Genomic DNA, 25,196 nt, shown 5'->3' with positions numbered 1-25,196 from the left:
ATTTCTTCTCAGTTTCAGTTTCTTTGGATATAAACTGGGGGAACTTGCTTTTGTCATACCTGATCCAGATGCATAAGGTTTACCTACACACTACTTAAGAGTGTGTATAATAAATAATAAAATCAGTGGAAGCGTGATCTTGCATCTGCTTCCATACTGAAGAAGAATGGCATTAGCTATAATCATCTGGCAGCACGGCAGAGTTGCTTTGGGTGATACTGGCTTTTCTCTTTCAGCTGGTAGACTGTTGGCATCTTGACAAGGAAGCAGAGGCTGAGTATGGGCACATGCTCAAAAATGTGAATCTTCCAGCTCTCAGATGATGGGAAGTGGTTTAGTCCAGAGAAAGAAAACTATCTGTGGTAGCGGGTGCACTGAGATTTTTTTTTTCTTTTTTACTTCAGTCTAGTCCTGTTGATACCATCTCTCTGACCGTTGTGACTCTGTGATGCTGATCATGATAGTAAAGCTGCTGAGGGAAATGTGTGCAGAAGGCTTATTCCTGCTTCTCAGTGCTCTTAAGTCTGCAATAACGAGGGTGCAAAAGGATCCTCACGGGCTACTGCTCAAAGCTAGTACACTAATTTTAGAGTATGTACATCTTTCTGTTCATCTTTTTCACTGACATTGTGACTGTGGAACATAATATAATTGAAAGAATATAATCAAACATAAGAAAATTTTTCTAAAATTAATACAATTAAAAAGAAGACATTTTACTGAGAATTGGCAGAAACAGTCATAGTCTAGTTTTCAGCATCTATTTTATATATATAAGAAAACCTGATTATTCCTTCCTCTGTGGCATTGCAGGTGACTATGATTTCTGTTTTGCTGTCTCATTGTTCTTTCTTTCATTAGCACTGAAACTCTGCAGGTCTTGGATCCCAACATTTTTTAAAATGTCAGGGACTGATAGAAGTGCTGCTTTTCTGCAGGAGGCAGGTGGTTTTGCAAAAGTAGAAATGTATTCTTTTGGAAATGGTATCAGTTAGTATTATGAAATATTGGTAAGAATTTTAAATACAATAATTTGGAATCTTTCCTGGAGATGCTGAGTATCTTCTGTGGTCTTCTGTGTTTTCCTGAATAACCTTAGTAGCTGTTGCTATCAATGTCCATGGCTGCTCCATGACAGGAAGTAGAAGTATTCCATATGACACCAGTGTTTCACAAATCTACAATTATTTTGGCCTGGCTTTTAGCATTTTTGGTTGTTTCCTGAACATGCTGTGCTCTTAGATGAGTAAAATGACCAACTTCTAATGTGCTGCTCTTAACTCAAAGGTTGTTTCTGGATCTTCAACAGTTTTGTGCACACTGGCATCTTAGTCTTTGTTTTCATTTTTAAATAGTGGGACTAGGCAGTACAATCACACCACCATCATTATATTAGGATTTTGATTCTGTTCATGAGTCATTTGTCCCTTTGTTTCTTTGTTTGAATACTTTCTTTTATAACTCAAATAATGGACAGTATGAAAAATCATGTGGTTAAAGTGTTCTTTTTCTTCCTCTGATCCTAACTGCAAAGCAGTTCTTTGTATTAACAAATCTGACTGAAATAAAAATGTGTTAAAAAACTGCAAAATTGCACCACCCAAAATCTTGCTCATTGTTTCTTTCATCAACTGCATTCTGCAGTTTTTGAAACTGGAATTTGAAAAACCCTGCTTTGTTATCAGTTCAGATAAATCATGTGGCATTTGGAGCAAAGAGCTCTTTTTGAACTTCAATCTGTTGAAGAACTCAGATGAAAAAAATAACAGTGTAAAAATCCCACCATCACAGCTAAATGTGATCTTTTACACAACTGTCTTACCAAATTTGCAAACAGCCTCAAATTGTTAGTAGTCATGTGTAGATTAGATTTCAAATCAAATGAGGACAAGCCAAACAAGTAAATTATTTTACCTATATTCTTGTTTGGCATTGACTGTAGATGTATACAAACAGGGAGATTTGTTTTCTAGAAAGAAACCAAATGTTGTTACTTTGATAGCAGCTGGCTCACAAGCCATGTTTTCTGTTTCCCTGCAGGTGGTCTCCACCACTGTAATGTGCAAGTTCTTTGCAGGCATTCATGAAATTCTCTATGACACCACTGGATACTGATGCTAGAGTACTGTGGCTCCCCCTTTACCCAGAGGGAATTGATATGAAAAGATATTAAGTGTTTTGAACAAGCCTGCTTAGGCAATCTGTGAAACCTTTACTTTTAATTATTATTAACTAACTATTATGTTTTGAAAAGCTGTTTTGTGGATAATATCTTCAATATTCAGTTCTCATTATATATTTATTTTCCTGTTCTATCTATCCCATACTTCCTGTGGAAGGACAATAGAGTCTGATGTGAAATTTCAGTCCTGAGAGTTGTTGCATAGCTAAACTCCACTAATAGTTTGTCTCGACAAGAAATAAATTCTTAATTCCTATTGTTAGGTGCCTTTCAAATAGTATCTAACACAGACCAGATGTCTGCAGCTACTGGAGTACCCATGGAGAGGCAGAAAATCACCATGCCATTCCCTTCTTGTTCTTAACTCAGTAGGTCTGTGCAGGCTGTGATGAAAAGACAAAACTTCCAGTCTTGAGTTTTCATCTCAAACTCAAGTTTTGATGATCAATGACAAGATGCTAAAAATACACCTAAATGTCTCTGTGATTCTGAAATTGAGTTTCTGAAAAAGCATTGTACTTGTGGTAAAAGGTAAAGAGCGAAGTTCCAGAGAAATGAGCTGTGAATTGCAGCTGCAATGGAAATTGATCCTGTCTGTCAGTCTGTGCTCCATATTCTCAGGAAAACAGAGTGGAGCAGAGAAGGAGCCAGGATCACCGATTAAATGGGATGCTAAAGTGCCAGGGGCTAGAACCAGGCTTGCTGGTCCCTCAGGTCAGAGCTGCAACTGTCAGAATTCACTGTCTGATTCCCTGCTGAACCTGGCAGAAGGAGAGCTGTATGAAAAATGCTGCAGGCACCAGCAGGGGAATGGATAAAGAACTACCTGGCTAGACTTCAGGCTTGACAGGCAGTGTGCTCCTTTGGGAGGAAAACCTCTTCTCTTATGAGTCGGGTGGCCTCATTTTCCCCATTTGCTTCATGATTTGTACCAGTAAAAAGTAAGAAAATAGCTGGAGTACTGAGGAGGAGCAGAGGCTTGGTTCACTTAGAAAACTGTGGTGGGTGGAGAGATTTGGCTGTGTAACCTCTGGAGGTGGGCATTTACCGAGTAAGGAGCAGTCAGAGGCTTAGCAAATAGCACTCGTGCTATGAAGTACATATGTTGTATATAATACAGTTGGTGTTGTGTGTTGAACTCCTTATTCTTATGCTGTAAAAGGTGTGATTTCAGCTGTGGTCAGCAGCACTGTGAAATGACACCTCTCTGTGTAGCTATCACTTACCATACCTGGTGCAAGGTAACAACAGCCATTACCAACCCAGACCATTGCTGGGATGACAGCCTTCCACTTCACAGGGATAGGTAGTGCAAGTCTCATGAGCACAATAGCAGCATCTCTGAAGGATGCCTACTTCTTCACTTAAAGTTGGTACCCCACCATGGGAAAGTGATAAATTCTGCAGAAAATAAAATCAACTGAATGAAATCATCATGCCATAGTAATTAATTCAGCTTTCCCTTTTAAATCGCAGTCATTAGCTGTCATTCTTTTAGTGCTGAGTAGCAGTTTCCTTTCCCCAAGTATCCTGTGTCCTTCCTGATGAAGAGCATATACCTTCCAGTGTATTAGAAGTGAGGTACTATGCTCTCATACCCATATTACATTAAAATAGATAGATAGATAGATAGATAGATAGATAGATAGATAGATAGATAGATAGATAGATAGATAATCAGATTTTTTTTTTTTTTTCACATTTAGGATGGTCAGGCATTGGAATAGGTTCCCAGGGAGATGTTGGGAATGACAATCCCTAGAGGTTCTTAAGATGCTTAATAGGAATCTGGATCTAGCACTGGGTGAGGTGGTTTAGTGGTTTAGGGGTTACAGTGACAGTGCAGCGTTGACAGGTGGACTTGATGATGTTAAAGATCTCTTCCAACCTTGATGATTGTGTGATTCTATTCTGTGAAATATTTCCCCTGTCATCTACAGTGGTACCTCCAGAGAAATTCAATTTAGTTGCTAAATTGATCAAATGGAAACTTCGTTTTCTAGCTTTTTAACTGCTGTTTTTCAGGGCTGTTTTGAGCCACAAAGGTTTTTTTTTTAATCCCAAAATTCCATTGTTACCTTATCCAGTTTTTTTCCTACTTAAAAGTAGGGCTGTTAAAGCACTCATTGACAACAGGGTTCATTAGGACCCTATTAGTTGCATAATCTCTGAATGAATGGTAGGAAAAATGGATATGAGCTGTGTACCTGACAGATGCTATGGGTTATAGAATCAAGTCAGGAGCCAAAGCAACCAGGCTATTAGCCTTGTCTGATGAGCTTTGTCCTTTGAATAGCAAGGAAAGCTGTATTGTCTCTATCTTTTTCAATCTAAACTCTTCTTTCCCTTGTCTCTTTTGTTGGAGGTGAAAATGTATCAGTCATTCTCACAGATTTAACTAGAGGGCTTACTTGTACTTTTTCTTAAGGCAACATGACATGAGAATACCTTCCTCCCAGGCAAAAATCTTGGTTAGGTTTTGATCCAGGTATTTTGTACAGCCATTCAATTTCTCTTCTAAAATGCTATGAATCAGGTTTATGTCTTTCAAAATGATTTCTCAGCTCCCCTGTGAATTTTCTGATGTGCCCACTGTGGAACTAAGCAGGCTGTTCCATATTCTTGCAGGAGGAGCTTTGTTCAGTTGTTTAATGTTGTAAATCAGGGTCACCTCAATTTTGTTGGGTTTTTATTTCTATTTAGCCGATTCAGATACGATTACAATTATACAATACCTCTCAAATGTCCTTTTCTGTTCATCATCACACCTTAACCAAAAAATTCTTAGAGGCTGGAATGAAATTAAAAAAAGAACAGGAAAACTCATTTTCTGTGAAGTTTATGTCTGAACTACACAGAAGTAAATGTTTCGGAAGTTATTGAGTCTGTATACCACTCCTTGAGGTTTGCTTCATATTAATTTTAATGGTTGTAGCAATAGAAATGTGGCAAAGTTCCCAGATGCCAGAATTCTTATCTGGGATGCCTGGGAATGGAAGCAGATAAATGGCTCAATAGCAATTTATCTTTAGTGGGGACATTTTTACCTCTCAGTTAAGTTGCTAGGAAGGAGACCAGGATCAAAATTTGGTTTGTTTTTCCATTTTTCACCAATTGCCAAATATTCTATAGTGTTTATCAACATTGTTTGACACTGAAAATTAATTAAAAAATTAAAAAGCAGCTGGATGATTTAAAAGAGGGGGAAAATAACTTCTTTGTAGATATTAGAACAAGCAATTTCTTAACACCTTTTCTTCAAGGAGTTAAGATGAATAACATCTTTGAAAAAATATTTCAAGCATGCGGGGATTATGTTAAAAAGTAAAAAGATGAAATCCTGTGTAAATTGTTTAGAACATTCCTAGTGAAGACATGTTGATTAATAAACATAAAAGGAGGAAGATGCATATTAATTTGTTTACGTATAAGAGTCTTCTAACTCATTAAAAGTCTTCTAAGTGTTTAACTAGTGAAGCAGTGGATAAAACCTGACATTGTCTTTAATCTTTTTGAGGACTCAAATATGAAAAAACCCTGATTATTGCTAAATATCTATAATAGCTCTGTTAATGACAGTGTTTTGAAAATATGGGGAGGTGTCAGCTCAGTGGTTCTGCTGTAATATGGTGGAAATTTTAATGTACTTTTCTAGCTCAGTTGCTGTGGCCAGATTGAAGAAAATTTAAGTTTATCGACCACAGTCTTTGGTGCTTGTGTATATATTTTTTGTAGTTTTGATTGATGGCTCGTTTTCATCTGGGAGATTTCTAGAAAAGCACAGATGCAGGAGAATATCTTGTTTATTTTGTATCTTTGCTAAACCACTATAACAAATCAAGGTGTTTGCACTATTAACAGCTAACGTTTTTGTGGAAAACAACCCTATGGTCTATTTTAAAGAAATTGGAATATTAACTTAATGTCATGGACAAATAGAGATTGAGTAATTCCATTCAGTCTAACCTAAAAACAAATTAATAAGAAATAGCCGAAAAACCATTTAGCCTTTGTATAAACAGTCCTGCAAGAAAATCAACGTATATTTGCAACTTTATTCTGAAACTACAATTTTTTTTAGATACTTGTTTTGTGCAGGTTATTGCTCTAAAAGTGTTAATAAAAATAACTTGTGCAAAAGAAGTTAGACATGCTTACTATTGGCAAGCAACAAATAGGTTAAAAAGTGTCATTTCATCTGTATCATGCAATTTGAGTTGAATCATAAGAACTTCTTAGTGTTTTGTTTGCTCTTCATTTTTCAGCAGACACCTCTCACTCTTTTCTCCATTTTTCCCTGCTTTTTCAGAGACTGTACTTCTATTATATTATGATTCTATACAGCAGTGGATGTCTGTTCCTGCTTCTCTGGTGCACTTGTAGAACTGTACAAGTTGTTTCTCACGTCACTGTTATACTATGAATAAGTAATCACACCAGAATTATATTGGCAATTTGCAGATCCGATGCGTGGACCCCGAAGACTGGAGGTTGTGGAGATCAAATCTAGACAGATCACTATTTGCTGGGAGCCCTTTGGATATAATGTCACACGTTGCCATCGCTACAACCTCACAGTCCATTACCGCTACCAGGCTGGAGGACAGGAGCAAGTGAGGGAGGAAGTCAGCTGGGATACAGAAAGTTCACATCCCCAGCACACAATTACCAACCTATCACCATACACAAATGTCAGCATCAAATTAGTATTAATGAATCCTGAAGGACGGAAAGAAAGCCAAGAACTTGTCGTGCAAACTGATGAAGATGGTGAGTTTTTGTATTTACATATACATGGCACATGACCTGATAGTATAAATTCTCTGTTTAAGTGCATGTTCTGCTTTCTCTAAAATTTGCAACAGACTTTCCACCGACCTCACCATTAATAGAGTAAAGCTCCACTATTAGAGTGATCTTTCACATAAATTGTAACATCCCACAACAGTTTCATCATTTCATCCTTAAACTTGTAGCTTCTGCTTGAGCTATGTTCTGCCTGTCTAAAGTTCCAGTATCAGTTTGAAGAAATTCCAGGTGATTGTCAGCAGTATCCTCATGGAAGCTTCTCTAATGAGTGATGTGCTCTGCATTTTGTTCTTCATTTGCAGTTTCAGTTTCTCTGTCTTTGGCTCTCTAACCCCTGGACACTGTTAGTTGCTAATTCAACACTATATTCCATATACAGGCATTGAAATATACAGATATTCCCTTCCTTTTAATAATTTTCACCTCCTATAGGGTTTTCAGATCTCTCTTTTTTTTTTTTTATCTATTTAGATTATTATTAAATATAATAAGTAGTAAATAATCTAAATAGCTAATGTCTTTTTTGAGACAGAGACAGCAGAGTTGGATAATGTGTCTCTGCACTGCTGTTATAATGTTGCATGAAAAGGTTATACCATCCTCCCAAGTCTTTTGTGATACTATTTTGATTACACATGCAGAGAGTTACTGCAGCTCTGTTAGCTACAATACCAAAATGCAACTTCCTTGTTGAATTCGTCAAGCACCAGGAATCAGTTTCATCTTTCCAGAATACTCTGTGCTGATATATGGCCCCTTACAAGTGTACCTTAGTTTTTTTGACCTTGGTTTTGGTTCTTTTAAATGCATACAATTCAAAGGAACCTTGTCAAATGACTTGGCATTGCTTTTTATCACAGATCTGTCCACCTTCCATTTTTATCCTCTGAAATCTGAACAGGAATGGATTTGTATTTTCTTCCACATCAGTTATAGATTTCCTTAAAACATGATGGAAACATTTCTAGTAAAAACTTAAGCAGTGATGAGCTCTTTTTATAATAAATACTTGAAGTCTGTCATTTAAGCCTATTAAATTATTTAATACATGCTGTATTGGTTTTATGTAGTACTAATTTCTAATCAAAATATATGAGGGAATAAATTAAACAATTTAGAAATATATAGTTACTAATGTGACATTTACAGCAAAGCATAGCTAACAAAAAGAAATGTTTAATTAGAATTAATTGTGCTGTCATGCTCTAAATTTAATTCGGTTCAATTGTAGGATGACAGCACTAAAAAGCTTATTGTTGCCTGGGATGTTTATGTGTTTTACCTAAAATTTCTTGTTCCTGTCTCTCTGGAACCTCATGTTATTTCAGAACCTATTAAAAACCAGTGTCACTGTCTGAGAGAATACCTTGAAAAAAATTACAACTTTTTAGTGTACTGTACACATTCAGTGAAATATATGTCTGAATATTAAACAACAGTGTATACTAACCCAAATAATCATCATAATTTTTCACATCACATAATCTTGTTGGTAGCAAGGGACTTGTACAGAACTCAATTTGTAATGTTGAGTTTGAGTATGTCTCTAGGTGACCTCTGCCAGTGTTTGAACCTGCCCTGTATGGCACAGCTGCTCAGGGTTTATGACCTTCAGATTATTTGAGAGGTTACAGTGCTTTGCTCTACTTCCAGCTTATTTACACTATATTTAATTCCTCTTCCTTTACACATAAATCATTGCTCTCATGATTCCAAATGAGTTTTGCCAGTTCTCCTACTTGGAAGAAAGATTTAGTGCCCAGAATTAAGATTGCCCTAAAGGTGTCCTAATGCACACAGGACTGGTAACCCAGTTCACAGTCTGTGTCCTTGAAGCTTCCATTTGATAGAGCAAGGAGCTCTCTGGAGAGCTATGGAGTGGTGATCAAAAAGCCTTAAACCTTGAGACGTCCCACAGCAACAGCATGGAGCAGTAGGAAGTTCTGTAGCAGAAATATAGAGAAAGTTCTGTACCAGAAGTGCCAACAGGAAGGAGTAACCAAATGTCTTGCTTGCAGATTTTTCTATTCCTTAACCATTTGAGTAAATCTCAGTCTGAGAAGTTTTTTAAATCACTGCAGCAAGTGGCTTCCACCTTCTTTCTGTGCCAAGTAGAAAATGTTATGTGTATCTTTCTATTGAATTTTCACATGGAGTTTGTGTTGAAGTGCTAACACCATAATGCCTGTTGCTTCACAACACTCCTCTGTGCATTTTTAGGAGTTTTTTCTTTTTTGCATTACTTTGCCAGTGTTGTTACAAAATAAAATCACAGATGTATTCTACGTGCGATTTACATTTCCCTTCTAAAAATTGTGTGGTCTTGGGGATAAGGCAATGGTTGCAGAACAAATGGGAAACACAAACAGATACCTGACAGCAGTTTGCATACCTTTCATCAGAACCTTCTGACATCCCTGACTCTTCACAGGTCTTTCTCCCATATTAAGAGACTTTAGAAAAATTAATAATGTCAGATTTTTACTTTGACTGTTTCATACTTTTCTTATGTCCATTCTGTCATAGATTTTCAGGCCTATTGTCAGTGAGCATTGCTGTCCAATGCAATATGTGGCTCATCTTTCCAGTATAACTTTTCTGTGAAACTGTATCTTGTTATTCAATGCTTGTCCATTTTCATATATGAAATATATGTAATATGTTTTCCACTTTGGGAAGTAACACTGTTAATAAGTAGGCATCACAAGAATATTTTACTTCTTTACTTGCGTTTACTTGGGTAGATTCAGCTTCTTATGTAGAATCAGCTTCTAAAAAGCTGATTTGTCCTTTTTTAAAATTATCAGTAGAGGTTTACAGGAGATGTGTGATGCTCACTAATTCATTCTTACACTGAAGGTGTCACATAATGGCACTGTCTTGTTAAATAAATCATTCTTCTGCTGAGCTACCCTGGCCCTTGCTTCAGTCTTTGGGGAAATTATGGTGGGATGGTTTTTATGCCTCAGCAGTACAAATATTTAAACAGAGCATGTCCTTCTGAGATTTTTCTTGAAACCACTTCTTTTTTTTAATCTGTTAGTCCCGAGTGCTGTGCCACTTGAATCCATTCAAGGAAGTACCTTTGAAGAGAAGATTTTTCTTCAGTGGAGGGAGCCAGCGCAAACATATGGTGTGATTACTTTGTATGAGGTATCTAGAAATTTGCCACGTTTTATGTCTAGTTTGATTTTCCAACATGCATAATCAAAAAAAAAAAATTAATGTGTTTTTACACTTTATGTAAAATTAATTTAATTTTTTTTAAAGGTAGCCATTTAAAAGTAAATATAATGCAGGAGTAAATTACACAGGACGCAGCATGTCCTCAAGTTATCAGCTTTAAGAAACCTGCTATGTCTAGAACCATGACATAGCATTCTATCTAGTACTCTAGATCAAATATTTAAAAGATTGAAAGACAGATATTAGCAAATTCCTTAAAAAATTAGAGACATAAGTGGTTACAGTCAATGTCACATTTAGATAGGCATCATTATAGGAAGCCTATTGTAACAGAAACAAGCAAGGAATAATTTTTTAAAAATCTAGCTTTTTAAAAATGCAAATTCAACAAAATTGTATGTTGTTAGATGTCTAAAAATCACTTGTTTTTCTCATGTGGAAGTCTGCCTGAATACCTCTTAGAAAAATTGACAAAAGGCTGCACAGATTAAGCTGTCAGACAGTAATCACTGTTAAGCTTCTTACCTGACCTTACTACAAAATTGGTATTGAAATGCTTTGTTTAAAAAAACCCACCTAAATACAGTGTAAAAGAAAAGTTAAATTGAATAGTAACCTATTGATACTGTTTTGAAAACTTCTTTATTGTAAGAGGATAAAATGTTATGAAAAAGTATGAATTGATTTTTTTGTAAAGCTAACAACTTTCTAGCTACCACGACAGCTGCCTGTGTTCAGAGATCAGCATGTTTTAATTAAGTGTTAATATTGTTACTGTTGCTAGATTTATGTGCATTGAAACACACGGTGGTGGATCTGGTTTCTACCTAGGAACATGCCTGCATGTCTAATTCCATTGCTGAGGAGAACACCCACTGTATCCAGGCAGTTCATCCTTAAATGTGTACGCACACATGACTCCATCAGCTGTATTGAGATAGGGAGATTCATGTGAGCAATATGTTACCTTAATTTTTTTACTGATAAAAGTTCAGACAGTTGGTGGTTTAATCTTCCGTCATCTGATAGAACTAGAAGGGTTAGTTGGGTGCTTTTTAAGGTACTTTGAGTTCAGTTTATGGATGAGGATTTGTAGAGGATATGCCTGTATCTACTGTAATAAGGTCAGGGTTTATCTGAATAGTTTGAAAGTTTTTATTACTAATTTTCAGCCCTTCATTGATGTTATATTAGATGGCTCATATAAAAATCAATTTTCATTAGGTCAGAAGTTTTAGGAAATTGCAAGTGTTTAAGGTGTGTAACATCTTGGATGTGTCTATATACTGTATTATGGGTCCTCTTAATTAAAATTATATTGAATAAGTTTAGCAAAAAGAATGGCAATTATCACTTTTATATAATAAGGGTTTTGTAATTACTCACATGAAAATGAAACTTTAAAAGCAAAAAGGAGGGGTGAGTCATTTTTACTTTTCTATTTTTTTAATGGCTTTCATATTTTTAAATGGTTTTCATATTTTTAAATTCTCATTACAGTGCATAGAAATCAGTAATTAATAGAAGAAGTCTGGATCAAGTTTTACTGTGAACTTACATTAACATTTATAATGAAAACTAAAAATACTGTTTGAATCAAGGAAAGAACTGAGGATACAATATACACTGCATATATTACTTAACATTTATCTTTTCTTCCCTCCAAATGAGAATCTGACCTAGGTACAATATGATAACCTGAAAAATTCCAAATTAGCAATTGTAATAACTAAGCTTCAGACTAAAATAGAAGCTTTACCCAGTTTCTGAAAAATTTGCTTTAAGCTGCCCTTATCATCTTTTACAGATAACCTCATTCAGGGCAAAGTGTAATTATAGTAAAGTCAGCTGTATCTGGGGGGCTGCACTCCCTCTTGGACACTTCTCAGTTTTCACCCATTTGTTTTGGTTTTGTTACTGGTGCTGATCAAAACCAACATTAAGACGAATTCAAAATGTGGCACTGTTAAAAGCAGCATCTTGAGGGAATTAACATAAGCCTGATCCCATCCTTTAGAGTTGTAATCTAGCTGCCTCTAAATCTCTGTATCTATAAAAGTAATAACTCGTACAAGTTATGACTCAGTTCCTATACCCCTTCCTGGGACTAGGGATTTGAAGAGTATAAGAGAGTAAGATAGCTTATCATAAAATGTCTGACAGCGCATACATCAGAAGGGTTTACTGGATAAAGATGCAATCTCTGTCCATCTGCTCTAAGGCAGTTTATAACTTTCTTATTCTTTTGCAGATCACCTACAAGGCAGTCAGTTCCTTTGACCCAGAAATAGATTTATCCAATCAAAGTGGACGAGTCTCAAAGCTAGGAAATGAAACGCACTATCTCTTTTTCGGACTGTATCCTGGCACTACCTACTCTTTCACCATCAGAGCCAGTACAGCTAAAGGCTTCGGACCGCCAATAACAAATCAGTTCACTACTAAGATATCAGGTACTTGATCAAAGAATATTATTTCCTTATGATAATGAGTTGGGTAATTCTTTTGTTGTTTACTTCTGTAGAATTTAACAAGCTGCAAATTGAAAAAGGGAAGAAACACGTTCATCCCTGAAGATGTCAAAGTCATCCCTGAAGAACTTCTAAGTGCTTAAATATTAGCTAGTATTTTGAAATTCCTGTTCTCAACTGTAACATATCATTCAAGAAACCCCTGTGAATTACGTGTTTGCAGCCAATGCCAGCTGCACTTGCAACATTTAGCATAGGGTTTTTTTGGACCTGAAGATGAGGGTTTCATTCAGAGCTTAGTCAGCCTTGACATGATTCTAAATTAGAACAGTAACAGTGCTGGAAAATCTCTTTAATGAGCCATGAACAATCAAGAGTAGAGCAGAGATGCTGTACATCTAGAGCTCACTTTGAAATTGTAGTTAGCTGCCAGGCTGCCTGTGTTCTAACAAGCATGGGGACTGAAGTGGATAGGAAACTGTATTAGATAAGAACATCAGGACTAGTGGTTTTCAGATAGCAGCATCATGACTCTGTCACTTCTGCAGATCCTTGACCAATATTTCAAGCCCTCCCTTGAGGCAGAGGAACTTTTCATTGAGGGGGTGGAATATTATTGCATCCTCCAAGATGCTTATGTAATTCATGACAAAGTGTTTTAACCGTCCCCTTGATAATATTTACAGAAAATTGCCTTACCTATTTGTGGGCAACTGGGCTTTCCAGAAAGCATTTGGGTACAAAATCTTCTTTTTCTCTTATTGTCATTCTTTGTTCTTCTCCCCCATCCCTCATTTTCTGTCTTCAATGGAATGAAAAAAATGGACAAGTGTTTACCAGAAATAAAATTATTTCTCCTGTCTTATTATTGGAGAGGACAGTTAATGCAAGGTGAAAGTTACTGCCAAAGCAGCTGTTTGTAGAGAAACAAAAATGTTAATTTTCAGGTTAGATAATTAACTCTGTATGAAATATGAAACATAAGTAACACTGATCAGTAAAGATGGAGTTTACTCCTATAACGAGTAGAAATTTTCTGTGTTGAAAATCAATGTCTGACACAGCAAACCTTTATATCAGTTAGGAGGATGATACCACCCCTTATTAGAATGAGGAATGGAGACTACTGAGTATGGATGAGAATCTGGACATTTGGGAATAGTACTGGATCTTAAATTGTTGTTTTCTAAAATGTTATGTCATCAGCAAAAATTCACTAGTGGGAACAGGCATTTCAGGAGAGCTTGAGGATGAGGGAAATCTCCAAATCTCCATGTGGCGAGGTTCTGCAAACTTGTCTTGTCTGCACCCCACTCTCTCATTGCTTCCTCAGTTACTGTACTGACAAGAAGTGTTTGCCTTGTTCTTAAGTAATTAAAGCCAATCTCTGATGAATTTAAATTAGAAACAAAATGTGTGGGTTTTTTTAATAAAATTGAATTTTTTAATAAATTTGAAAAGTTCCAACAGCATTTTAGCTGTTGAATATGGAGCCCTCTTTGCAGTGCTATTGGCTGTGATCTCATTGTCTCCCTGGAAATTTTTGAGGCTCTTTTGTGTAGACAGTGCTCTCCATTTTGTACAGATGTGAAATAGAACTTCTGAATATTTCTGGATGAAAGGTTTCGCTATTTTTTAGAACAGATTAGGTGCAATTTGACCAATTTTTGCATTTTACTCTGACTAATTCTGGACTGCATTTTTTTCTGAATATAAACTTCCAAATTTCCTGTCAATGGTTTTGAATAGTACTCTTATGTACTGGGAATAGTTACTGTGTTTTATTTTACTATTACCTTAATATTTCCTGTTTTTCTCTGTTTATTAATAAGTTCCTTCTTTACATGTGGGCAGTGTGGAGGAGGAAGAGTTCTAAAGTAGACAAGGAAAAATGAAGAAGAGAAAAGTAGCCAGGACTCTAAAGGTTATGACTGGGAGAACCACAACTCATATCTGGGACAGGAAGACAGTCTTGATCTCTGTAGGGACAGTAAAATTAGTAAGGAGAGCAAACAGGGACTTAGGGTGCATAAATTAGGAAAATCAAAAGACTTGCTAAGTTGTGGGTAGTAGAACAAGGACAAGAAATGACAGAGTACTCAAAAACTGTACAGCTTTCAGAGATACAGTTCCTGTCCATTCTTTTTTTCAGGATGGTCAGGTTGAGAATAGGACATTATATGAACAAGTTCTGAATATTCAAATCTGCAGAGTGTGCCTGAACCTTTAAAGTAGTTTTTGATAGTATGACTTAAGTGGTACCCAAATTACTTAAAACTATTAGTCTTAATATTTGTGCCTTATATTGAGGATTGTAAACAGAATAAAACCTTCTCAGCATACAAGGAGGTTTTTGAAGACTGACTTTTTTTATTTGTGAAACATTTCGAAACTGGTGAATAGCAATGCAAAGTAATGAAGATTTTAATGTTTTCCCAGCAGTCTGAGGAATTGTGGAGTCCAGTGCAATTCTTCACGCAATCCTTACTTGGATATGTAAGATGCTATGGATAAAGAGAGAAAAATTAATTTGCCTTTCAAGTAGATATAGATAATACTGGAGAAATGAAAATTATTGGAAAATACACTTGAAAATAATTTCCTAGAGGTTGTTGCGATCTGTATGTGGGGCATAATACACTCTATTGGTATGTTACCTGCAAAGTATCCAGTAAGATGAAACTGAATTAATTGAGGCTAACTAAATCAATCTTTGGAAGAACCTTCTAAGGAAAAGGTCTTCTTCCTCACCAAACATGTTTTCACTTTCAAGTGGGAATTAGTTTAGCAGAGTTTATTGCCCTGCATTATTCCTGGAGTTAGAAGAGACCATTGCAATGACCACTTTTTGCTTCTCTAGCCTTTAAATCTGTTAATTTTGCATCACCATTAACAAGTGAGCAGTAAGGATACAGCAGCCTGTCAAATAACCAATTAACTGAGTAGCCTTCCCTCCATTGTAATGATACAAATGTGAGTAGATGATAGCAGTGAAGAAAGCAGCAACATTAAAAGGCAGTAGCTGAGGCATCATTTGTTTAATCACAACTGTAAATCTTTAATGATGACAATTTGCAAAAGTGCTGAGTGGGGCTTCAGACTAAGATGAACTTTTGTCTTGGTGGACAATAGACCCAAGACAGTTATAGCACTAGTTAAAATTCCAGGAAAAACAAATTATGAGAGTACATCCTGATACAGCTGTCATACTGAGAAAGCTGGGCTAAGTTTCAAAAACAATAGTCACTTCAGCATGCACATTTGCAGATGCTGTTCTTAAGATAACTTTTCATTTCCAAGTCATGGATTCTCAATAGTTTCTGCAAACTTACTCCCACTAGTATCTGTTTCCTATCTTGAAACTGGGAGTGAGCTGGTATTTCTTTATTTGGGATTTTTTTTTCTTTTTTCCTGAAGCTATTTAACAATTGTCTCACACTTGCATTGTAACAGAAAGCATCTTAGACTTGTAGTATGGTCTTAGTATTTGAAGAAACCATTAAAATTGCATATTCAAATAAAGATACAGCTCTTGAAAGAAGAAACACAGGAATAATGATTTTATTTGCCTCTTTTCTTATTCTAGCACCCTCTATGCCACCGTATGAACTTGAAACACCTTTGAATCAAACTGACAGCACTGTGACAGTCTTGCTGAAACCTGCACAGAGCAGAGGCGCTCCTGTCAGGTACTGGGTGAAATATTCTTTATGAAATTAAAAACCAAATTGATTGATTTCTTGAACATATTTTCTGGGGATTTTCTACACAGCAATCAATGTCTAAATTCATGTCTGTATTAGCTCTAATTAAATTAAATAACTGAAGAAAATGAAAGTGCTTTGATGTTGAGTGTTCATGTATTGTTTAAAGGATTCGATCCAGATGCAAGTGGCTTGTTCTTTGAAGATAAGGAACAAAGCCATAGTTCTGTTGTGTGGGTGGCTTCTTTAAGGTAATTGCTTACTGCAGTGTTACAAGTTCAAGGGCATATCACATTTTTTATGCTGAGCTACTGTCTTTAATATTCAGTCTCTTGTTTACTTCACAGATTTAAGTTAGTCAACTCTTACTAAGTTAGCCAATTTAAACAGTATGTACTGTAACATTCATAAATTTACATTATTTGACCATATCAGAAATAATAATATAAACAAGCAACCTTTAAGACCAGTATCTTGGATTCTTCATTGTTAAATAGTATCCATTAATGAATTTCCAGTTTTCAGAGGTTCATCTCCCTGCCTGATGCATGGTACTGTGTAAGTTCTTCATGATTAATATAAAGGATGCCTGATTTTCAGTGAGGAAGAGAGGGAAATTGTTAGATTATTTTAACTGAGAACCAGTAATGAGTTCTGGACTCACAGGTATAGGATGTTTTTCCTTTTGTATGCCAATTGCGTATCCTCCTTAATTCTTTCATTACTGTAGGAAGTGTTTCCATCTATACTGACTGGCCATCATATATTTTCATCCTGATGCTGAAGTTTTTGATAATTTCTGTTCATCTGGGAAATACAGATCTGGTATGCTTGTATCTGCATGAAAGAAATGTTCTTTGGGTTTCTTCAGAATATTCATACTATTAATATTATTAAGACTTTTTAGTATTAATTATATATATTATATGTACCTAAATCTGCATTTTGGAAATGCTGTCCAGTCATTCATTCAGACACCTTTTTACAAAGAAAGTTGAGCAGAAGTCTGAACCACCCAAGAGAAAAAGCAGCAAATATTAGAGCACATTTAATGAAACTAATTTAGCAGATTGGATTAGAAACAGAATTATTTTATATTTGTCTGACTTTATCTCACAAAGCTCTAGTGCAGGCCTTCTGAATTCAAGCATCTGGATGAAAAGGATACAAGTTGGAGTCATTGTTTAAACATGAATGTGTAAGGCTATTAATAAAAAAATGGTTTCATTCTTTTTATCTACATCGTGAACTAAAGATGATTGGCTCCTATAGCAGTAGTGACATAACAGAAACTTCACTGACAATAGAAAGGGGCTCATTAGGAGATGAAAGTGTGCTAAATATGTGGATGAGTGGTTAGGGAAATAGGCAGAGAGATTTAAAGTGACATGAAGCTATAGAACTGACAGATGAACACAGAGTAGCAAATTTACCGAGGTCGTTTGCAACAGGTCTTAAAATAAAATGAAGCCTGACTGCAAACTTAGCGTGTAAATGCTGAGTGAAGCAGAGTGGAAATGAAAGTTAGAATTTCTTAATACTTCTAACATTTTATAGTACATTCCACTCCCAAGCATACTGCTTGCAAAACATATTCTGCATATGGATTTTATCATCTTAATCTGTATTCATTGGCTGTTGAAAGTTTAGTCATACTTCATTTATCCACACCACTAGGCAAGATGCCTTGTCTATTGATTCTGCTACAGCTACTGGCTTGGTTAATGCAGATATCTGAAACTGCTCTAAACTTTCAGTGTAAAAGACAGTTGTTGTTTTATTGATCAACACGTCAACCATGACACATAAAATTCTTCAATTCCTGAGACAGAAAAGGAGAGCACAAATTCTGCCATTCACGTCAACAAAGCTGATACCTGAGGTCATTCTGAAGTCCAGCTTTTTTTCCTGTGATTAAATTCTTTTTCTCTTCTTAAATAAGAAAAATCCTGATATTTTATGCCACTTAGAAGCTGCACACAAGCAGCACAGCATCAAAGGAGAGAAGGTGTAATGCTGATTGCTTAAATGTTGATTCACAAAACCAGAGTTTATGGAAATGTTCGGAAAGCTCTGTTTACAATGATTAAGTACACAATAATCATGAAAGCCAAATGGCATTCCAGGTTGTTTTAGAATTCATAGGACTGGACATGATTGAAATGTATTTTGTCAGATTTTTAATACAACAAATACTGCTTGCTTTGTCTCCAGTTTCAGGTCCAGCATGTTTTATGGCTGTTGCTCTCTTTGTTTCAAGGAGATTATTTTGGAATTATATATGTTTAAAGCAGTAATGCTTTCAGTAATGATGAATGTATGTACTTTTTTAACAGCTGGCTAAGCTATTTTGACTTTTAGAATGATTGTCATTTGCAAGGCTTAAATGAAACAAAAAAAATTTTAATTTTAGATGATCCCTTTATGGAAATTGTGTAATATATGTCTTATTGCAGATAATCTTTTTGTTCACAGATATTTGAATTTAAGAGTCTGTAAAGTTTTGAAGAATTTGCATAAAAAAGCATACAAATGCAAATATATTTTGTCTATGAGGGCTCTTCAACATCTGTTGAGGGGGGATTCACTCTTCCAAGGCAATACCGTTTGTATATTTTACTTCTCCAGGGCAAGTTATCCTAATGTTTAGAAGACTCTAGGGCCAAATTTTCTGCAAATGTATAAATTGGTCAGTGCCATATACTCAACCAAGGAATGCTAATTTATTGCAAAGATCTGGCTCATACACAGGAATGATAAGTGCTATTATATATTCATCTATGTTAGAAAGAACTTTAGATTGTTTGTCACATTGCATTATAAAATGTTCTTGTGACCTCCTGTGAAAAAAGTTGTCTTGCAAGGTTTTAACTTCAGCAGGAGAATGAAGTTTTCTTTGTTGCACCTATTTCTATTCAGTCTTGTCATGACAAAGGTCAAGTATTTCCACTTTTATCTGTTTACATAAGCAGCAAAATGTTGTCCCCATACCACCTTCTTCCTGCTATTCTATGCCACATCCTCAAAAAGTTGTAATAGTAAATATCCCAAAGATTTTGGCTCAAATAACACTGGAACTACTTGGTGATAGCAAGTCTCTGTGAAGAGCTGACTTGGAAAAGGAGCAAAATGAATAAGAAAGAAGGCAAGACCATCCAGACTCTACTCTGCCTCATCATGTTTTTCATACTACATTATTACAGAGTTTGGCTCAGCTGGATTTGCCCCATTAAACTCTTCAGGCCAGTTAATGGCCCATTTAGCCAGCCTTTCTATTCTTACAGACACCACAGACATTTGGTACTTTCCTATTCCAGTCTGAAATGAAAGAACAGGATGACCAAATGTGTCAGCTAGCAAATCCCTGTGGATGCAATACTTGGCATTTGGGACACCAAAGTACTTCCTGCTCCAGGTGCTGTGAGTATATGGGATCAGTCCAGCTGCATCTGGGGCTGCAAAACCCAGACACAATGAGAGGGAGAGAGTTGTAGCAATTGCCAGGTAATATAATTTTTAAGTATCTTAAAGAAAACATGCAGAAGGAAGCAAATAAACTTAGAATTATGGTAAGCTGAAAGCTAAGCATTCTAGAGTGAATTCAATCTGTGTAATCTCCATGCATGCCCTTTATCACCTGTGTGCCCAACTTCTTCCAATTTCATAAATAAGAACTCTACTGGGAAAATAAAGCAAACATCTCTTTACTTGAAGTGCTTAATTTTGACACATACTTTTAATCTCTCTACCTCAAAGAAGTAGCATTTATTATACTTCAAAAGGCCATAATAATATAATAAGTATTTTGCAGTACAACTGGAAAGTACCATAGAAATTTCAAACTACATGTTATCTAAAGCGATAAGCACTGCTTTCTACTACCTCATCAGAGGGACACATGAGATTGCCTAAATTTCACAGAAATGTTCATTTCTTATTGGCTTATCCAGACCTTGAAAAGGCATCATGTAAATAATTGTTTCATTGTCACAGCTGGAATGAAGGCTGTCTGCACATGGTTGCTGACATAGGAACAGCATGATTCACAGGAAGTTGAAATGGTGTAAAGAAACCTTTGTCAGCCCAAGTTCAAGGAGTACTTAATCTGTATGTGGCTTAGCCATTTTAACAGCACTCAGAGTGTAATAATTTTTAAATTAATGACGGGGGACACCTAATTCCTACCCACTGACAGTGGAAGGATGGAGTGAGTTAATCTGAGGGGGTCACCTTGAAATGCAAAGACTCGTATGTAATTCAGCAGTTCCCCACAGAACCATCTCATGGTATGTGTGAAGCAGAGGTCACAGTTGCCTTCCCATGCCTGCCACACACATGACAGGGGAGGAGGATTTGTCTTAGGGCTTCATCTCTTTCCTTCAGTATGACTGGTGCTGTGAGGATCAGCCTTCCACATGTCTGGCCATCACCTCTTCTCTGTCGCTTTGTCCACTCCCTTCCTCATAAGCTGGCAGGAGGCATTGGCACTCTTGTGCCACATAAGTTAGGTCATGCAGCATTGTCCATCTGCTTCCATATGAAGAAATGGAGTCATCTGAAGCCTGAGAGAGCTTTTTCAGGATTCTCCAATCTGAGAGCCTTCCAGAAAAGCCACTGCCTACCTTTATTCTTGATATGTACTAGCTTTACAAAAATTACTCAGGAGTAATTGGTCAGGAGATCAGCAGATTTGCTTGTTTCACTGTCAATCAAGAAAAAAAAAAAATAAATAAAAAAAACAACCACCACCCTAGCAAGCCAGGCAGGTTGTTTGGAAACACATGCAGATATCATTGGAACTCAGAAAGTAGCAAGGTTTCAAACACTCTGAATACCAAAGTTTCAGGATACTTTCCATTACTGTGAAAAGTCCATGAGACACTTGCATTGCTCTTGTGAGTATGTTGTAGCCACAGACCTGGGCCTCATAGTTACAATCCACTTCTTAAAGTTCCTGATATCTCTCTCTGAGTTCTGTGTTGCATAGTAAGAGTGAAGAATTAGTTACTGTGCATGAATTCCGAAGGCAGACATCATGAGTATAATTACAAATTCAGGATATGTGAACAAATGAGTTTTTAAATGGGAGAATGCTGATTGGCACAATAAGTGATGTTAGTGTTCTGTGCAGGCAAAGCATGGCACCAGCACAATGCCAATAAGGACACTGCAATATCTGCATTTTTAGCTATATCCTCTCGCAATTCCTGCCTTGCATATTATGTAATGCTGGCATGTTTTTGTAATTTCCTTCTTTCCTGAATTTGTAATGGTAATGCAGTAATGAGAAAAAAGCCATGTAGGCACAGCTGAGAAGTATCAGAACTGTAGATTAATCAGCAGAATTTGGAAAGCTTCTCAATAAAATGAAGAGTGAACTCTGGCCTTTCAAGAGCTCACTGATAAAACAGTCTGGATATTAGGTGTATTTATGATAAAGAAACGGGCATGTTGAAATAATGTAATTATACATGTTTAAGTAGCATTACTAACTTAATAATATTCTGGAATGCCATGTTCGAAATACAGCCTTTCAAATTACTTGAGACTACCGGCTCTAAAGAGTGTGAAGGGAACCTTTGATTTGCTTGCTGTGAGCATCCTTTCTATTTCTTAAGGGTCTGTAAACATAAAGGGCTGAATTGTGTGCTGTAGGGTCAGCTCTTTCCAAATCATAGTTTTACAACCTGTAAGGCAGCCAGTAAAGTTGTTTGAGGATGTCTGTGGTAGAGAAGGGATTGGATTTTATTAATGCCCATAATTGTCACTTCTTTATAGCAACAAGTATAATTATTTACAGCAGAAGGGTCAATTTATGTTTCATTGAGGGAACAGTGCAGTAATTGCTTATGCTATAAAAATGCTGTAATTCTTTTTTGTTATGTTATTGCAGTAGAACTTGTCCTTGGATTTTTTACTGTGACTTGAACTACAATTTATGATATCTGTTGCCTGGACATGCGTGGTGCAGCTTCACATGTCCTGTTAGCTGCTTCAGAAATTTCCATGGTCCTTTTACTGTGACTTCTCTCATAGTCCCTGAGTAAAAGGAGTATTGATCCTTGATTTTTTCAAGTACCAATTTGTCTCACTGAGAACTCAGCATGTAATAACACCTGTCATTTAGTAATGAATAGAAATTAATCCATAATAAGTAAAGCAAGCTAGAGCAACTGAAGAATAAAAGAGAAAAAAGATTATACCATATCTGCTAAGAGATTAATTTCAGTTTCATAACTCACTAATACTTTCTCACAGATTTTGGTTCTAATTAACAACTTAAAAATTTGCTGCACTGTTAGGAGGCTCTGCTCTTTTTTTTTTACATTCCTTCTACATACTGTCCTTAAGTAGGTTGCAGTGGAGACCATATATTTGCAAAATCCCTTATGGTAGTCTTCTCTATACTGCTTACCTCTCGTTCTGACAGCGTGATAGTCCAGTTCATCTATACCAGTTCTTTGCTAAGATCCTTTGAAGCACTAGGTTTTTGCAATCTCCTTCATGAAGGCTGAAGTCCATCAACAGTTCAAGCCGTGACTCATTAACTCGTGGAACTCACACCTGTTTTGCTGGCTCTGGATTGCCAGCTTAAGTCAGAATTGATAAAACATATTTATCTTAAATCTACTTACTCAAATGAACAGATCAGTCTCTGAGTATTCAAGGAACAGAACGGGGTCATATTTTCAGGTCCCTTTGAGAGGGATGGCTGCTCAGTGCTCAGATATATGTACTTGGGCTCAGACTTAGGTATGCATGTTTACCAGTGAAATTTGTGTGTCCAGGACCATTCTCTCATGCTGAGGCCAACTGGCTAAAACCAGTCTGTATTCATGCTGCAGAGCTCCCAGGCACTAGGACCCCTTAACAGATTGCCATTTGGGAATGGGCCCTGATTCATGTCTGGGAATTTTGGGGAGAGTGGTAGCAGGCTGGTGCCACAGCCCTGCTGGAGTCCTTTCCAACAATTTAACAGGGAGGACAGTGTTGCATAAATAGCTTAGATGGATTTTAAGCAGCTCAGTGTTAGCAAGTCTGAGCCACCAACCTGTTCTCAAGTATCATATGTTTCCAATAAAGCAGCAGAAACCTCTAACTAGAAGTACAGAGTTCCTGAAGCTCCTCTCAGGCAAGCAAGAGACCTGAAGGGCCATATTATTTTCTCATGAACTTTTGGTGTGTTACAATTTAGATGGTATTTAAATAAAAACAAAAATAATGGACAGAAGAAAGAGAGTCTCCATTCGGTTAGAAAGGTTTCATCATGTACACTCTCCTGGCTCTCTGATTTTTCTTGTATTTGTGTTTTCATGCTAGGCACCCTCAGCATGAGACCACAGTAATGCTGTACAGATGGTTGGGCTGTGGGAGCAGTGTGGTGAAAGTCTCTTAGTTTGAAAACAGTATTTAACTCCAGCCTCTGGTTTCTGCAAACCTGCTGGAGTCGTTTGGCTGGAGAAAGCTGGTGTGAATGTCACATCTCTCCTGAGAGAGCTCAAACACTTGTATTTTAAGCAGATATAGACCTATGCAGTAAAAATCCCAAATAAAGTGTATTTTAGGTCCTTAAATGTAATAATCTACTTTTGTCAGAGTTCAGGAAGTCCTTGATTAGGGGCATTGGTCATCCTGTAGAGACAGTGTGAGAGGTACAATCCTACCTTTATGTCAGAGTAGCCCTCTGGAGTTGTAGAGACATGTTTCTCCCACGGAGTGTGTAGGGGACTCAAATGTCCTTCTGGGTGCTTGCCTTGTGAGGAGGTGTTCAGTGTAGGGACCAGAGTGAAGGAATTATGAACGCCAGTGGAAATTACTGCATTGCATGAGTTTTGAAGGAGTACTCAGTTTAAACATATCCAAGCTCAAATGCAGAACAACCAGAGCACTCCTTAAAAATGTGAGAAAGAGGTGCTATTGCTCTGTGCTTACTGAAGTGTTCCAGGGATTTGTTTTCATTTTACTGTGTGCTGTGGAAGGATTAAAGGCGTAATATGTGGGCCAGCTATGTTTACCCTGGTGGTTGTGGAACAGGATTATGTGGGGATGTACTTTGTGGAGACATTTCAAAGTAATTTTCTGATAGCATCACATCACATATATGTTAGTTGTACCCACAATGCTGAGTGACCCATTCTGAATTCCTGTAAAACTGTGGTTAGGAATTGTCAGGAATGTATAACCCATTGCTCTCTCTGGGAGCTTTCAATGTTGACCTTAATGTGTATTATGTATGTGCACTTCCCATATCCATGTGAAATTACTGTAGCCTATAATCTTACCTCAGTTCTTTGTTTTTGTGAAGGTTTGAATCCCACCAGTATTTTTCCTCTCAAATTCTAGATGCCAAAGTGAGGTGTCCCAAGTGAAAAGTATGGTGTCACCTTTGGTCTTCGTTCACCCGTCTGACTAAATGAACTCTCAGATCAGGCTTGTAGGTCATACTGGAAGCCCTATCTGCTTGGCCTCTGCTAGTGCTGAAGCCTTGGCAGTGTTGCACATCAATATTTCTGTGCTCTAGCTATGCCATATACTTTCTATTTTTTGTGATTCTCAAGATTAGGTTCCTTTTCTTTCATAAGTATTTGAACTTAATATGTATTTCTAAGTGTTCATAAGGGCTCTGAAACAGAGACTGTGATACATGTCCATGTTCACTGTGCTGTATAGTAACATACTGAATTATCAACTGAGAAGTGACAACAAGCCTGTTTTGTTTATAGATCTAAAATACAACACATTTTGATCCATTTGACAGTAATCCTGCCTGCAGCACTGGATTGGAATCTTGCACAGAAAATACTGAATAGCCTTCAGGATGAGATGCAAAGTTTGCCTTTTATG

At 36.7% G+C, this 25,196-nt stretch overlaps 1 protein-coding gene across 13 annotated transcripts in view; it reads left to right on the top strand.

Moving 5' to 3' along the window:
• PTPRM (protein tyrosine phosphatase receptor type M) overlaps window positions 1-25,196 on the top strand; it is a 441,751-nt gene that overhangs the window by 223,659 nt on the left and 192,896 nt on the right. For all 13 annotated transcript variants that reach the window (XM_030265998.4, XM_072924519.1, XM_030265997.4 and 10 more), the window contains exons 8-11: window positions 6,644-6,952; window positions 10,035-10,144; window positions 12,429-12,630; window positions 16,235-16,337. In XM_030265998.4, the coding sequence (XP_030121858.2) occupies window positions 6,644-6,952; window positions 10,035-10,144; window positions 12,429-12,630; window positions 16,235-16,337 (724 nt within the window). The remainder of the gene's footprint in view (window positions 1-6,643; window positions 6,953-10,034; window positions 10,145-12,428; window positions 12,631-16,234; window positions 16,338-25,196) is intronic.

This window comes from Taeniopygia guttata, chromosome 2 (genome assembly GCF_048771995.1).
Source record: "Taeniopygia guttata chromosome 2, bTaeGut7.mat, whole genome shotgun sequence".
In the NCBI taxonomy this organism is placed as follows: domain Eukaryota; kingdom Metazoa; phylum Chordata; class Aves; order Passeriformes; family Estrildidae; genus Taeniopygia; species Taeniopygia guttata.
This window is presented reverse-complemented; position numbering and strand designations above follow the sequence as displayed.